This window comes from Bison bison, unplaced genomic scaffold (assembly GCF_000754665.1).
Source record: "Bison bison bison isolate TAMUID 2011002044 unplaced genomic scaffold, Bison_UMD1.0 scf7180017864193, whole genome shotgun sequence".
Classification (NCBI taxonomy): Eukaryota; Metazoa; Chordata; class Mammalia; order Artiodactyla; family Bovidae; genus Bison; species Bison bison.
In genome coordinates this window covers 432,054-448,302 of record NW_011494765.1, presented here as the reverse complement: position 1 = coordinate 448,302, position 16,249 = coordinate 432,054, and the positions used below count along the sequence as shown (strand labels likewise).

Sequence of the window (16,249 nt, the reverse complement as noted above, 5' to 3'; positions counted from 1 at the left end):
GACGTGATGTGATTAACAATCAATAACAATACATGTAGAATGTTTTCGGACAGGTCAAAGACAACGAAATTGTTCTTATTGCTCAAAGCTGGGCATATCTAGCGTGGCCATTCGTTCAAATTAAAACAAAAGTAAAGCAAATAGCAGAGTATTACTTTTGTCGAGAAGTTTGTCCTAAAGTAGGACCCGTAGCTTCCCGCTAGGCCGGCCAGGATGCGCTTCCTCTAATTGGGCAGCGTGTGTCCGCGCTGACGCAGAAAGGCTGCCTTATTGGTCCGCGCAGTCGGGACTCAGGCGGCTTTTCTCTTAGTGCTCAAGGTGCCGAGCCACTTCTCTTCCTCCAGCCGAGCGTTACCCTTCTTCCCGAAGTGCCAGCCTGAAGGATTGGATTGAACGAGGCCGGGGAACTGCACTAAGGTCAGCCGGGAAGAAGCGGCAGGGATAGGGTATGAGGTGAGAGGTGGCAGAGTACAGGTGGTCGGCAAGCCAGGACGAGATGGCCCGGTTGGCGCGGCCCCCGGACCCCCAGGGTTTTTGCGGCTTCCCGGCTCCCTCCGCTGGCCCCACCTCCCTCGGGATCCCCCAAGGTTCCGCGCCTCTTTGCCTCCCTTCTGCGGGCCCCGCCCTCGACTACTTCCCCCGAAAGGCCCCGCCTCCTCCGCGAGCCCTCCCGCGGGCCCCGCCCTCGGCCCCCCTTCCCTTAAAGACCCCGCCTTCTCCGGGAGACCTCCCGCGGGCCCCGCCTTCGGCCCCTCCCCTTAAAGGCCCCGCCTGCTCCCCATCCCCTTCGCTGGCACTGCCCTTGCAGCCGCCTACCTAAGGCACCGCCCTCACCGTGTACGCATCCCTGCCGAGTCTCTTATCTTTTCACCTTGCACCACCAGGGCCCCTCTGCCTCTTTAAGTTAGGTTTGGTTCCATTTCTCTCACCGCCCCCCGATCCCGGCTTTGTTCCTGCATCTTTTTTTTTCAGCCCTGCCACTCTGCACCCCCTCGCCCCCGCTTCGTCTGGCTGCCCGGGTCCCTGGATATCCCCACAGATCCGGGCTGTCTCTGTGAACCTGGCAAATTGTGCAGAGGCCTCGTGCTGGGCATTGGCGATCTCTTGTTTTCAAGAGGAGAAGTCACTTTGTTACGGAGTCTTAACAGGGGCGTGGATGCCTGTAATCTAGGAAGCATGATATTGCAATGTTCAAAGGAAGGCATGCTGGAGTTACAGCCCCTTCTGGAGAGATCCTCAGGCAGACTTGTGAGGGACTAAGCTGTACTTTTCTCCCCAGATGTCCCAGGCTTCTTCTGATGCAGAAGCTTGGCTCTCACCACCCTAAGTCTTGTGCAACTCTTGTGATCCTATAGACTGGCGCTCCAGGCTCCTTTGTCCATGGGATTTCCCAGGCAGGAATACTGGAATGGGTTGCCATTTCCTTCTCCAGGGGATCTTCCTGACCCAGCGATCGAACAGGTGTCTTCTGCGTTGCAGGTGGTCTCTTTGCCGACCAAGCCACATTAGGAAACTTAAACACCGGGGAATTATTAAACCTTGTCATGGGCCCCTCTTTTAACCAAAGTTGGTAGGGCTTTCTAGCCCTCACTGGGACGTGGAAGGCAAGAGATGAATGAGTGATGGGCTTAGACAAGCAATGTCTCAGCATCCCACTCTTGGTGCTGCTTTTTGGATTTTTTCCTGAGAATTCTTATCCAGTTTTTCAATTACCAGCAGTGTTGCTTGGTAGGTAAACCAAAAAGTATGTGTAGATAAAAATCCTAAGTCACTCTGTAGACTGCTCCAAGCCACCATCCTACTTCAGGGTATACTGTGTGTACACTGGGTATACTGTTCAGAAGGCAGTGACCCACCCCTTGAGTCTGTCTGAGTGAGGAACCCCCGGGATCTGAGCCCAGCTCAACTGTTTGCTATAAACTTTCAGCAGTGAAACTTTCCTCATCTGAGCCTCAGTTTTACCTTCTACAAAAAGAGCATGATAAGCCCTGTCACAGGATCATTGTGTGGATTTGCTGAGATCCTGCTTATGAAAACAGTCACTTTTAGGGTGTTATAAATAGTAGGATCTGAGCGCAGGTGAGCCCCAACTCTTCAGATTCATGTCTGTCTGATTCAAGCCAGTTAACAGCCTGCTGTTGTCGCCTTCTCCCAGGCACGATGACGACCCTGGATGATAAGTTGCTGGGAGAGAAGCTGCAGTACTATTACAGCAGCAGTGAGGAGGAGGACAGCGACCACGAGGACAAGGACAGAGGCAGAGGTGCCCTGGCTGGCAGTTCCATGCCCGCAGATGCGGACTTGGCAGGTGAAGGCATCTCAGTTAACACAGGTACTGGAAATCCTGGGCTCTGGGAATAGGTTTAAAAAATGTCCATTAAAAATGTATCAGAAGTCTCATGATCACTTCTCTGTAATTCCAGTCACACATCTAGAGACAACCCAGTGTTACCATTTCACGGTGCTTCTAGCCATTGCACTGCGCAATACTAACATGTATGCATGGCAGTGTGCTGATGATTCAAATAGCCCGATCTGTGTTTTGAGTCTAGCTTCTCAAATGAATAGGTGTTTGATATCCCATAAATCATGGGTATGAGTATATTGGTAGTATAAATTCCTAGCTATGGGATATTTACATTTCTACATTTTGTTATTTCCAAATTGCTGTCAGTTGAGCTGGTACTGGTTTGTAGTTTAAGCAGGAGTGTGACAGTTCCCATATACATGACATTCTGCTGTGTTACCAAACTTTTTTGATACCCTAATGCCATCCTGATAGATGGCAAATGGCACTTCACTGTAGTTTTAATTTTTATCTTTTTAGAAGGGACAAGTCTTTTTTAAAAAATTTTATTTATTTTTAATTGGAGGGTAATTGCTTTACAATATTATGTTGCTTTCTGCCATACATCAACATGAATCAACCATGGGTATACATATGTCCTCTCCCTCTTGAACCTCTATTCCACTCCTCTAGGTTGGGAGTGACGAGTCTTTTTTTCTAATTTTAAAGGATATGTTCATGTCCTTTGCTCATTTTCAAAATTGGGTACTTGGTCTTTTTCTTCTTAGGAAGCTATAAAGGAAATTAATCTGTGGTTTGAGTTGCAAATATTTCTATTTTATTGTTTGTCTCTTGGTTTTTGTTCTTTTTGTGGCAGAAAGTGTTTTTTTTTTTTTTTAATTGTTATGTGCTTGAAAGCATTATTTTATTGTTTCTTAGTTTTATTTCTTATGTAAAAGGCCTTTTTCCACTACAGGATTATTAAAAGACTCCCATGCCTTTTAAAAAAAGTATTTTTATGATTTTGTTTGTTTGTTTGTTTAACACTTAACTGTTGATTTATTTGGAATTCATTTTGTTAAGTGGTAGGACTCCAACTTAATTTTTTTCATATTGCTACCCAGTTATTTCAATATCACTTACTGAATAAGCCATCTTTTCTCCATTGCTTTTGTTTTGTTTTGTTTGTTTGTTTTTATTTTTATTGGGCTCTAGGGGATGGGATGGAGAATACCTTTGTAAGTTATGCCCCACTAGGAAGATGTCCATTCTAACTGACTGGGATAGCTTTCAGAGCTTTTTCTTTTTCTTGGAGCCGCTGCTCTTGCTGGCAGCAGCCTCTTCAGGTCCACTGCTGAGTGGCTCCTCCTTGGAAGACAATTTCTGCTTTTTCTTGGGGACCCTCTTGTTTTCTGACTCATCAGGGTCAGTAACTGGTTCCTCTTTGGGAAAAGATTTCTTCCTCTTGGGAGGACTTCCAGTACCAGCTGTTTCTTCAAGATCACCACTAACTAGCTCTTCCTTGGAAAAAGATTTCTTTTTCTTGGGTTTGGAAAAAGAGACAGATGGGTCTTCCATTTCATTCTCCCGAAGAGCCTCCTGGGGCTTTTGCTTTTTCTTCTTTTTGGGTCTTTCACTTGTCTCCTCACACTCCTCCGGAGCACTGCTATTTTCTAAAGAAGCCAGGGAAATTGCAGCCAGCCTTTTCTTTTCCTTCTTCAAGTGTTTCTTCTCCTGTTTCTTGAGCTTCCTAGTAATCGTGGCAGCCACTTCCTCTGCCTGAACCATTGCGTCCTTCATGACATCCAGATTCTTTCAGGGAATCTCTCCAATCTCATAGAAGGACAGCCACTCCTCAACTTGTTCTCGAAGCTTCTCCCCCAAAACACTGGTGGGCACCTCAGAGAAGCAATCAATTCGTGAGGCAATACTGCATTTGTTTGCCAGGTATCAGGAGATGCGACCTTGTTCTTGGCAGCTGCTTGGCCAGTGAAGGTAGAGTGGAAAATGAGTCTGTATTTTGGGGTGTTACCCCTTGTCTTCAAGGCTCTGGAAACTTGGTCCCTTTGCTGGGCCCAGGGAATCACTCAGACACCAGGACTGGCCATTTCTCCATTGTTTGAAGTGCCAGTTCCATCTTTTACTGAATTTCTGCTTGTATTTGCGTCTTTGGCTGTACTTGGTAGTCTCTCCCACTGATTTGTCTTTTAATATCACAGTGTTTTTTTCTGTTTTAATGACTTACTTGTTTATAGCTGCACTGGGTCTTCGTCGTTTCGCGGGGGCTTCTGGTTGCGGTGCTTGGGCTTCTCGTCGCAGTGGCTTCTCTGGTTGTGGAGCACAGGCTGTAGGGCCCATGGGCTTCAGTACTTGTGGCACACGGGCTTAGTTGCTCTACAGACCGTGGAATCCTCCCGGACCAGGGATTGAACCTCTGTTCCCTGCTTTGGCAGGCGGATTCTTCACCACTGGGCCACCCGGGAAGTCCTCCCACACTGCTTTAATTATTCCGTTATAACATGCTTTAGTATCTGGTAAGCCTGGTCCCGATACAGAACTCTTCTATGTCATTATTTTCTTAACTCCTGCTTTCTTATTTTTCCAAAGGAGCATGCACACGTGTGTAATCACATATTTTCATCAGAAATGCATTAAATATATGGATGTATTTAGGGATAATTATGCCCTTGTGATGTTGTGTTTTCCTGGTCAGGAATATGGTATTGCTTTTCCATTTATTCAGGTCCTTCTTAGTGTTTCTTGGCAACATTTTAAAGTTTTCTTCATACAGATATTTATATATTTTTTCTAGTGACGACAAATGAACCTTGACCTCCCAGTCTCATGTCTTGTGATGACAAAGGTTTATTTCTCAGTCATGTTACTTGCTACCGTATCGATCACCAGCAGCCTTGCTTCTGCTTCATACGTCCTGTCATTCCAGGAACGAGGCTGAAGGAGCAGCCCCTTTGGGGACACACTGTTCTCCTGACCAAGTGTAGAGAAAGAGAGGGCTGTTGGAGACATATAACGGCTCGTTAAGTTTTTGCTCAGAATTTAGTGGGCACAGTAAGTCACATGGCCAAACCCTGCATCAGTGGGCTGGAGATACATGTTTTCATCCCAGAGGTGGTATTACAAGTCACGTGGTAAGGGGCAGGGCTATATAGCATGGGGGCCGGGAGGTTTGGGGTTAGTTTGAATAACAGGACAACCTGCCACAATCTTGTTATAAAAAATCAGATAATAAGGAAGTGTGGAAAGAAAAAAGTAAAAGTTCTCTCTCACCAGTCTCCTTACTTCCTGGACATATCCACTGTTAACAGTTTACCTATTTTTCTGGCCCTTTTTCTACATGCAAATATAGAGGTCATACAAATATACATGCACATATATAAATATATGTAAATATTTATACATGAACATATAGTTCTTTTTCTAAAAATTGAAGGATCATACCATGGTATTGTTCTGCATTTTACCTTTTCTTTTTTGACCTAGTATGTTTAGACACTTTTCATGGAAGGGAACCTATAGCTACCTTATTGTTTCTAAGAGTTGCTTTATTTTCCTTTGAGTAGATGAGTCTGAATTCATTTCACTCATCTCCTAACATTGGGTCTTAGTGTAGCCCTTTAATTCTCGCACACCGTCCTGCCATGGATGTGCCTGTGTGTGGACCACGCTGCCCTGTGTGAGTATCCCTGTGCCGTTGATGGAGCCAGCTCTGGACAGATGTGCACTGGCCCCTAATCCCTTGGTCATCTTTGGTCACCTCCACATTCACCCCCAACTCAGGTCCAAAAGGCGTGATCAATGACTGGCGCCGCTTTAAACAGCTGGAGACAGAGCAGCGGGAGGAGCAGTGCCGGGAGATGGAGAGGCTGATCAAGAAGCTGTCCCTGAGCTGCAGGTCCCATCTGGACGAGGAGGAGGAGCAGCGGAAGCAGAAGGACCTCCAGGAGAAGATCAGCGGGAAGGTAATCAGGAGCACCCAGGCCTCGCTCGGAAGCTGCCCCCGATCGCCAGCATTATTAGCATGGCACCTCACACGTCTTGTGTAACCTGTGTCGCTGTCGGGTTTACATCTCTTACGCTCACTGCTGGTCCCCCCGCAGATGACTCTGAAGGACTTGGCGGTGATGAACGAGGACCAGGATGATGAGGAGTTCCTGCAGCAGTACCGGAAGCAGAGGATGGAAGAGATGCGGCAGCAGCTCTACCAGGGGCCCCAGTTTAAGCAGGTTTTTGAGATTCCCAGTGGAGAAGGATTCCTGGACATGATTGACAAGGAGCAGAGGAGCACCCTCATCATGGTCCACATTTATGAGGACGGCATCCCAGGGACCGAAGCCATGAACGGTTGCATGCTCTGCCTGGCAGCAGAGTACCCGGCCGTCAAGTTCTGCCGGGTGAGGAGCTCAGTGATCGGGGCCAGCAGCCGCTTCACCAGGAATGCCCTCCCTGCCCTGCTCATCTACAAGGGGGGCGAACTGATTGGCAACTTTGTCCGAGTCACTGACCAGCTGGGGGAAGATTTCTTTGCTGTGGACCTTGAGGCTTTCCTCCAGGAGTTTGGATTGCTCCCGGAAAAGGAAGTGTTGTTGCGAACCTCTGTGCGTAACTCTGCCACCTGCCACAGTGAGGACAGTGATTTGGAAATTGATTGACCATCTGGGCCTGTGGCATAGACCCCTCATGGTTTGGGCTGGAAGACACATGTCCACGTGTTTATTTTCATTCTTTTGTGTGATCTTCCGGCTTTTCCCCCTGTTCTTCATAGTTTCTTTTATGATGTGTCAGGTCAAGAAATTCTCTGATCAAATCAGCGTGCTGAATCACCTTGTGGTTAGCCATGAAGTGACTTAACGTTGTATAAACAGGAAGCCAGGCTTTTGAACTGTTTACTTAAGATCCTCTAGCGTGACATCTCTGTTATTGCTTCTAGTCAATATTTACATAGCATCCTAAAGACAGTGTCCTGGAAATTGTCTTCAGATGGTCTCAGAGGTCTCTGCCAGGTCCGGGAGTATAATCCTATAGTTAGTGTGTTATTTGCAACATAAATACTACATTTCCTTCATCAATGATCATATTATATTCACGTGTAATCAGACTCATCGCCATAGAAGGCAGTTAAATTTTTTAACCCCGAGACCCTGTTCTTCCTAGGGTCTTGTTTAAAGGTTCTGGACCACATATGTTTGCCCCATCAACAGGGGTGACCTTTGCTGCTGGAGTCGATGTCCTGCTCAAGTGTTGTTAAGTCTACAGTAGGAGGAAGGATGGAGACGAACTTCCCTTTTGATGCTGGAAGACCAGCTTGATTTAAAAATTTGAGCTCGGATGGAGCTGGGAAGCCTTTTTAAAGAAAGATCTTTGAGTAAGATACCCCTGCTCACCTTTTCTCTTTTTCTCTTTTATTTAACAAGGTAAAATTTTTTTTGTTGTTTAATGTAGCTTTTGTTAATTTATTTTAATATTGGAAAAGTAACCAATATTCAAGAAAGGAAAATTTACCAAAATACAGAAGCAAAAAAAAAAAAAAGAAAATTAGAATAATCTCTAATCTTACTACCTAGGATAAAACACTATTAATATTTTGGGATATTTCCTTCCAAAGTGTTTTCTTTGTATAAACAGACATTTCGTGTGCTTGTTGTTAAAAAAACAGTGGGATCATTCTGAACATACTGTTTTATAGTATGGTCAGTTAATATATCAAATGTTTTTCTGTGTTACTGAATACTCTTTTACAACATTTTAAAGTTGCTGTTTATTCCTTTGTATAGATGTGCTGTGATTTGCTTGGTGGTTGTCTCTTAAAAACAACCTTTTAAGAGGTAGTTCCTCTTAAAAAGGAAAGCAGCAAAGATTTTTTTATTCAAAAAGTAATTGATGTTCATTGTAGAAAATGTAACAATAATTGTTAAACTAAAAAGAGATTTAAAAAGCCTTATAATTCCACCAACCAAAAATAATCCCTGTTATTATTTTACAGGTATCTTTCTGGTCTTCTTTCTTTATGTTTATGATAATGATTGTCTTTTGAGTTTTTTTCCTCTTATTTTTTTACTTTGAACTATGTACATTGTAGGGTCAGGAAAAATATAATCAGTAGTTAAATGCTAGCTTTAAAGTTCAGTTTTGCTTTTCCTGGCTTTTTAGGAATCAACTAACGGTAATGGGGTCTTGACAGTATCACTTGCAGTTAACCAGAAAAAGAAACTGCATGTTTGTTTGTTTGTTTTTAATTAAAAAAAGCTTACTGTAGAAAGTATTTGGGAAGTATAGAAATTAGAAACAGAGACAGCTGTTGTCAGTGTTCTTGTTTATTTCCTTCCAGCTTTTTCAATATTTTTAATAACATTGAGAGCTTATTGAATTTAGTTCAGTGTTTTGTTTAACTTAATATTGTATCATAAATGATGCTTTGACGTGTTAAATTCTAAATAAATAATTTTTAATGGCCTCATAATATTTCATCATTTGGATAGACCAAACTTTATTTAACTAGTTCCTTGATATTGGATATTTAGATTCCTAGCTTTGGGCTAAAACACGTAGCATCTTTGTATTTGGGCCTATATTTTGGATCATTTTCATAGTATAGACTTCTAGAAGAGGAATTATTGGGTAATAGAAATATTTTAAAAGCTTTTATAAGCTGTCTTCTGTTCTCATTGGAAATGAAAACATGCTCTCCCAGCACCTTGACTTTGCCTTTCAAGAACAGAAATTCTGGGATAAAGTGAATAGACATAGAATGGGGAAATCCTGTCCCAGGGGAAGTGGAAACAGCACAGGCTTTGGAGCCAGCCAGATCAAATCCTGTCTGTTCCTCACTGGTGGTAGAACTTCTGGTGAGGCACCTAGCCTTCTTGAAACTCAGTTTCCTCAGCTTGGCAATGGGAACATCAGTGCTTCATGGATTGTTCAGTTGTTCTCCATGTGTGATCCCAGGACTGCAGTGTCAGCCTCACTGGGGAACTTGTTAGAAATGCAAAATCTCAGGCACCCCCCTGGACTAACTGCATTGAAAATTCTGGGAGTGGCCCAGCACACGTTTCACAGCCCTCCAGGTGGTTCAAGTTTAAGGATCACCAACCTGTTGATTAAGGTGAGTGACAGCAGCTGTCAAAACAAGAGTTCACTGCTGTCTTTTTTTATTTGCGTAAGGGGCAGAAGGAGTTGAAATAGGAGAGCCTTCAGGTCACTTCTCTTCTTTGTTTACACGATCCTCCTTTTTGGTCATGGACTTGGGAGAAGGAATGAGAAACCAATACTTGTCTATTACAAACTGTCTTAGTAGTTTTCCAGATTCCACTTTCCTTTGGAATGAAAATCCCATGAAGGCATGGACTTTATTTTCCTCCCTGTGTATGGCATAGCCTCTATTCATTCTGGAACTAGGCTGACATTTACAGCTTTGTGGGCAAGATATAGAATCCTTCCATACCTCAGTTTCCTCATCTGAGAAGTGGGGATGAGTAACATGAGTCGATTCATAAAATACCTAGTCAGCCTTCAAATAAGTGCTGTTTTTATGATCCCCAGCACCCTCAACTGTGCCTGGCACTTGGTAAGAATTGAGTGTTTAATAATGAATATAAGGGCTCATTGAAGGCCACATCTTTTCATGGTAAGAAGTAGTAATATTTCAAAGATGAAGAAACCAAGACTTTGCAGAGTTAAGTAACAATTCCAAATTACACAGCTAGAGGGCAGGGCAAGGTTTAAACTCAGGTCTGTGGCATTCCAAAATGTATTGTTCTTAGCAAAGAAAGCAAAATGATCAAATGTCAATAAAATGATCAATTAGAAAAAAAGAGTGGAGAGAATAGGTTGGAGAAGGAAAACAGGAAAATAATTTTAGGAAGTGAGAGAAGAATATGAAGCTGGGTGGAGAGCTGGGTCTTCCAGGCCTACCTGTGTTTCATGTCAGAACCTTTCCTCTCTGGGGAATTCCCTGGTGGTCCATTGGCTAAGACTCCGTGCTCCCAATGCAGAGGACCTGGGTTTGACCCCTAGTCAGGAAACTAGATCCCACATGCCGCAACTAAAAATTCCACATGCCACAATTAAGACCTAGAGCAACCAAATAAAAAACAAAAAACAACCTTTCCATCTGGACTGTGGCTGTGACCAGCAATGTAGCCCCTGAGGTGTCCCCCTTTCTTCCAAAAAGTCCTTCCCAAGTCCCGTTACACCCCTGACCACACTGCCACCCGCGTTCTGGCTGAGTGGCAACGATCAGCAGTACAGTCAGCATGAACTCCAGTCCTCTCCCTGACCAGCTGTGTGCTGTTAGATAAGTCTCTTCCTCTCCCTGGACCTCTGTTTCCCCTCTTGTAATATGAGGGGTTGCAATAGATGATTTTTTTTAAGATGCGTTGAGCTCTCAGATTTTATGAATCAATGAATTTTTAAGAAATCTACTGTCACCATCATGCTATCATATTGCATTTGGTTTAATTTAATGAACAATGTAATGTTTTTCCTAGGTTGTGAAACATGCAAAGTCCTGGTAACTTAAATGACCTTGTCTCCTTTTCCCACAGGACCACCCCACCTTCAGTGTATGTACTTGCCTAAGTATTTGTTTACACATTAGACTATGAAGTCTCTGGGGACAGGGACTGCATCTCATCATTTCTGTTGTCTGGTCTGAGATGACATAAGTGGTCACTACTTCAGTTCAGTTCAGTTCAGTCGCTCAGTCATGTCCGACTCTTTGCTACCCCTCGAATTGCAGCACGCCAGGCCTCCCTGTCCATCACCAACTCCCGGAATTCACTCCGACTCACGTCCATTGAGTCAGTGATGCCATCCAGCCATCTCATCCTCTGTCGTCCCCTTCTCCTCCAATCCCTCCCAGCATCAGAGTTTTTTCCAATGAGTCAACTCTTCGCATGAGGTGGCCAAAGTACTGGAGTTTCAGCTTTAGCATCATTCCTTCCAAAGAAATCCCAGGGCTGATCTCCTTCAGAATGGACTGGTTGGATCTCCTTGCAGTCCAAGGGACTCTTAAGAGTCTTCTCCAACACCACAGTTCAAAAGCATCAATTCTTCAGCGCTCAGCTTTCTTCACAGTCCAACTCTCACATCCATACATGACCATTGAAAAACCATAGCCTTGACTAGACGGACCTTTGTTGGCAAAGTGATGTCTCTGCTTTTCAATATGCTATCTAGGTTGGTCATAACTTTTCTTCCAAGGAGTAAGTGTCTTTTAATTTCATGGCTGCAGTCACCATCTGCAGTAATTTTGGAGCCCCCAAAATAAAGTCTGACACTTTCCGCTGTTTCCCCATCTATTTCCCATGAAGTGATGGGACCAGATGCCATGATCTTCGTTTTCTGAATGTTGAGTTTTTTCACTCTCCTCTTTCACTTTCATCAAGAGGCCTTTTAGTTCCTCTTTCTGCCATAAGGGTGGTGTCATCTGCATATTTGAGGTTATTGATATTTCTCTCTAAGTGGGGAAAATCCCCAAGGCTGGAATAGGCTGGAATTCACCACAGTGAGCTAGAAGACTATATGTTATATAACTTTTGGTGCAGACATGCTATATATTTTTAATCAGAGATGTACTTCCTGTGCTCACTGAGACCCAGATAGTTCAAATCAAGCCCTCAGCCCTGCCAAAGCCTGTAGAAATACTGGTTATAACCCAATACAATCGCATGGTGGCAGCAGAGGAGAGGGAATGAATCATTTTTTGTTTTCCTGTTAAATTAGAAGAGCACAGACTTTGGATTGGGTGATGTGGGAGATGTCTGGCACCATACACGAATCATTTTATTTTCTTTTTGTTTTTTTCGGAGGGGGCGCAGGCTGAGCAGCTTGAGGGATCTCCGTTTCCCCACCAGGGACTGAACCTGGACTATACCAGTGAAAACCAGGAATCCTAACCGCCAGGTCACCAGGGGACTCCGTGAATCATTTTACAGAATTTGTTTTTAGGAAAGAGAAGCAGAAAGTATTACATTCACATGATTTATTAATGAGTAGCAAAGAAAACAAATACTTGTTTCAGGAATAAACATACATACACTTAATTTTCACGTTATGGTCAGTGAAGGCTGAGGGAGAGTCTGGCCAGGGAGAGAAGAGGGAGCAGTGGGTTCCTGCCAGCCCCAAGTCCGGAGTCCTAAGCATCTGAGCTCAGGGAACAGCCTTCATGTCCAGATCACAAACCCCGTGACTTCTTGTCTTGCCTCCCCTGCCTGTAGCAATGAGAGTTACCAGCATGCGTTTTGACTTACTTTGTGCCAGATCATTGTGCTGAGCACTTAGATAATTTTCATAACCCCAGGGAGATAGTATCATTCTCGTTTTATAGTTAAGCAATTTTCCCAAAGTCAATCATCTAGTAAAGTCAGGACTTAAACCCAGAACTTGGAGTTCAGGAGTCAGGATCTTAGTACGCTGTAATAGTGGTTCACCCAAAAAGACTTCTGGAAAGAGATGAGGGATGCCTGTCCAGCGATTGGTGTTATGGGCTGAATTGTGTCCACCCCAAATTAGTATGTTGAAGTCCTAACCAAACCTGTCCTACCCACACCCTCGCCACCCGCCACCCCATGTGACTGTAGCTGGAGACTACAGAAAGTAATCAAGGTTGAATGAGGTCAAAGGGTGGGGCCCTAATCTGAGAGGACTGGTGTCCTTATAGGAAGAGAGCTCTCACCAGAAACCAAACCTGATGGAACCTCGACCTTGGACTTCCAGCCTTCAAAACAGTGAGAAATAAATGTCTACTATTTAAGTCACCCACTCTATGGTATTTTGTTATAGTAGCCAAAACTAAGACACTGATTCCCATGATTTCTACAAATTCAATAAAGAAGAGAGAAATAGGATTCCTCAGACTTATTTCAAAGGAGAGTTGGCAAGTATATGGCTGTTAGCATAGCCAAGGGCTTCCCTGGTGGCTCAGAGGTTAAAGCGTCTGCCTCCAATGTGGGAGACCCAGGTTCGATCCCTGGGTCGGGAAGATCCCCTGGAGAAGGAAATGGTAACCCACTCCAGTATTCTTGGCTGGAGAATCCCATGGATGGAGAAGCCTGGTAGGCTTGGGCACTTACAGTCTCTCCTGCCCTTCCACTGACCCTACCCAGGACTCAATTGTTCAATGAATCACTTCTCTGTTGTCAAGGGCTTTGTGTGTAATAGATATTGTTTCCTAATCATTAGGACCAGGTAGCCTCTGTGCTCTGTTAGCCCCTAAACAATAATGAAAACCTTACTTGTCAAGTTCCCAGGACCTATGAAGCTGGTTGCTGTTGCTGCTGCCGCTAAGTCGCTTCAGTCATGTCTGACTCTGTGCGACCCCAGAGACGGCAGCCCACCAGGCTCCCCTGTCCCTGGCATTCTCCAGGCAAGAACACTGGAGTGGGTTGCCATTTCCTTCTCCAATGCATGAAAGTGAAAAGTGAAAGTGAAGTCGCTCAGTTGTGTCCGACTCTTTGCTCATTCATAAATCCTAGAAATGCATGTCCTGTTTCCCAGTACCTGCTCCCTTGCCCTATGTGCTTAGTCACTCAGTCATGTCTGACTCTTTGCAACCCCATGGACTGTAGCCCACTAGGCTCCTCTGTCCATGGGGATTCTCTAGGTAAGAACACTGGAGCAGGTTGCCGTGCCCTCCTCCAGGGCGCCCATGCTCTAGGTTAACTATAAAATTGTCCCAATGCCCCCTCCATGGTGCAGGGTTCAGCTTGGAATGCTTCTGGATCCTTTTCTGCCAATCACAGCCGGTGAGTAAGTTACCCTACAATAAACTCATTTGTTGATTATTTGGAACTGCCTGCCTCATTTTTCGGTCTCAAGATGCCTTCTCAGTTTCCTGGGCACTTTTTGTTCCATCTGTGTCCTCCAACAGAATCATAGGAACCTCTTCCCTCCAGTGTTCCTCATAACTGTCCATTATTTCCAGAGTTGTATATTTCCTTCAGCCTTCGAGTTACCTCTGAACACTTCCCAACCAGCTCAGACTTTTAATTTAAATTTATTTTTGGCTGCACTGGCTCTTTGTTGTGGCGTGAGGACATCTCTCTAAGATATTGAGACGTGTGGGCTCCAGAGCCTGGGCTTTGAAGTTGTGGTGCGAAGGCTTAGCTGCCCTGCGGAAGGTGGGATCTTAGGCCCCTGACCAAGGATCGAACCCTTGTCTCCTGCATTGGAAGGCAGATTCTTAACCACTGGACCTCTAGGGGAAGTCCTGGCAATCTCAAGTTTTATATGATTTAGGTCAGTGATCCTGTCGATATGCCCCAAAGACAATCTGCCTCAAAAATCACATAGGGTAGTTATTCACAATGCAGGCCCTGCTGCTTCAGAAAGCTTGAGGGTGGAGAGTAGTATATGCATTTTAATAAGCAGGCCATGTGATTCTGATGCATGGTCAGTAGATTTGGATAAGAAGCAGGTGAGGGGTTTTACTAGTCCTCATTTCAGCCTAGAGACAGATCTGTGCTCAAATACTGATTCCACCACTTTCTAGTTTGGAGCCTTGGGTGAGTTACTCCCCTGAGCTGCAGTTTCCTCATCTGTTAAATAGGCATCATAATGTGTGCTGCACAAAGTTTTTATGAGGATCAAGTGGTCCTCATAAAATGAGGATGAGTGCAAACCCACAAGCACCAAATCTGGCCTGTGTTTACTCAACCTCCCACCTTGTCATTGTGGTTTCCGAGGTCTGTGGTTACTTGATTTCATGATATGTGTGGTGATGGCCATGCTTTCACCAGCTGTCAGTTGTCCTGTGGTCCCTGGAGAGAGGCAGGGCTGCTGTCTGTATGTGTGTCGGGTCCAGCTACTTGCCAAATCGGCTGACTTGATGAATTTTGCTCATTTCATCCTTCCAGCCTTTGCCAATTTCAATTTCCCTTCCCATAAGGGAGAGCCCAAAAATGTTTCAGTGTAGACTGAATCTGAGCTTGATTACAGAGTCCCTGAAAAAGGCAACCAAGAAATGACCTTGACTCTCTACAAAGAGAAAATGGATCTGGTTGTGAGATCTAGAAGTGGGGGCCATGGCTTTTACTTCCAGGAGCTCCTCCCCCAGTGACATAACTCATTCCCTCAAAGAATCCTGGTTAGATTGGCAGAGATGGTGGGGGGCAGAAACGTGCTCAGAACAAGAATGTAAATCCCCCAAAGCAAAGAGAGAAAGCAAGCATTCACTGAAAGCTCAGTCCTCAGGACATTGAAGGGGCCAGGATGTGCTCCGCTGGAGACAAAGACAAGTATCAGAAAATAGTTATGGGAGCCTCACCAACTTGCTGTTACAGTGTAGCATGTCACCCCCAAAACTCGGTGGCTTAATGTTTTCATTCCTGGAAGCAACCTAAATGTCCATCCACAGAGTAATGGATAAAGAAGATATGGTACATATGCACAATGGAATATTACTCAGCCATAAAAAGGAATGAAACTGGGTCATTTGTGGAGACGTGGATGACCTAGAGACCATCATAGAGAGTGAAGTAAGTCAGAAAGAGAAAACAAATATCATATATTAACAAATACATGTGTGATCGAGAAAAATGGTATACTGCTGCAGCTAAGTCGCTTCAGTCGTGTCCGACTCTGTGCGACCCCAGAGATGGCAGCCCACCAGGCTCCCCCACTCCCTCTGTCCACAGGATTCTCTAGGCAAGAATACTGGAGTGGGTTGCCATTTCCTTCTCCACTGATGATGTTGAGATACCCAGACTGCCATCCACTGTGTCCTCAATAGTAGGTGATGGGACACAGCTGAGCAATATCATTAAATTCTGAAGAAAAAAGATTTTGAACCTAGGATGCTAGCTTAACTTCATGCATGTGCGTGCTCAGTCCTGTCCGACTCTTTGCGACCCTGTGGACTGTAGTCTGCCACGCTTCTCTGTCCATGGGATTCTCCAGGCAAGAATATTGGAGTGGGTTGCCATTCCCTTCTCCACGGGATCTTCC

The 16,249-nt window shown here is 44.7% G+C and overlaps 1 protein-coding gene and 1 pseudogene across 1 annotated transcript; one reads left to right on the top strand and one right to left on the bottom strand.

The window, feature by feature from the left end:
• Nucleotides 1–241: 241 nt before the first annotated feature.
• Nucleotides 242–8,762, top strand: PDCL (phosducin-like). The gene is made up of 4 exons (XM_010844013.1): nucleotides 242–417; nucleotides 2,156–2,332; nucleotides 6,086–6,267; nucleotides 6,406–8,762. The coding sequence occupies exons 2-4, from the start codon at nucleotides 2,161–2,163 to the stop codon at nucleotides 6,955–6,957; spliced, it is 906 nt and encodes a 301-aa protein (XP_010842315.1). The 5' UTR covers nucleotides 242–417; nucleotides 2,156–2,160; the 3' UTR covers nucleotides 6,958–8,762.
• Nucleotides 3,001–4,559, bottom strand: LOC104991517 (annotated as a pseudogene).
• Nucleotides 8,763–16,249: the final 7,487 nt, after the last annotated feature.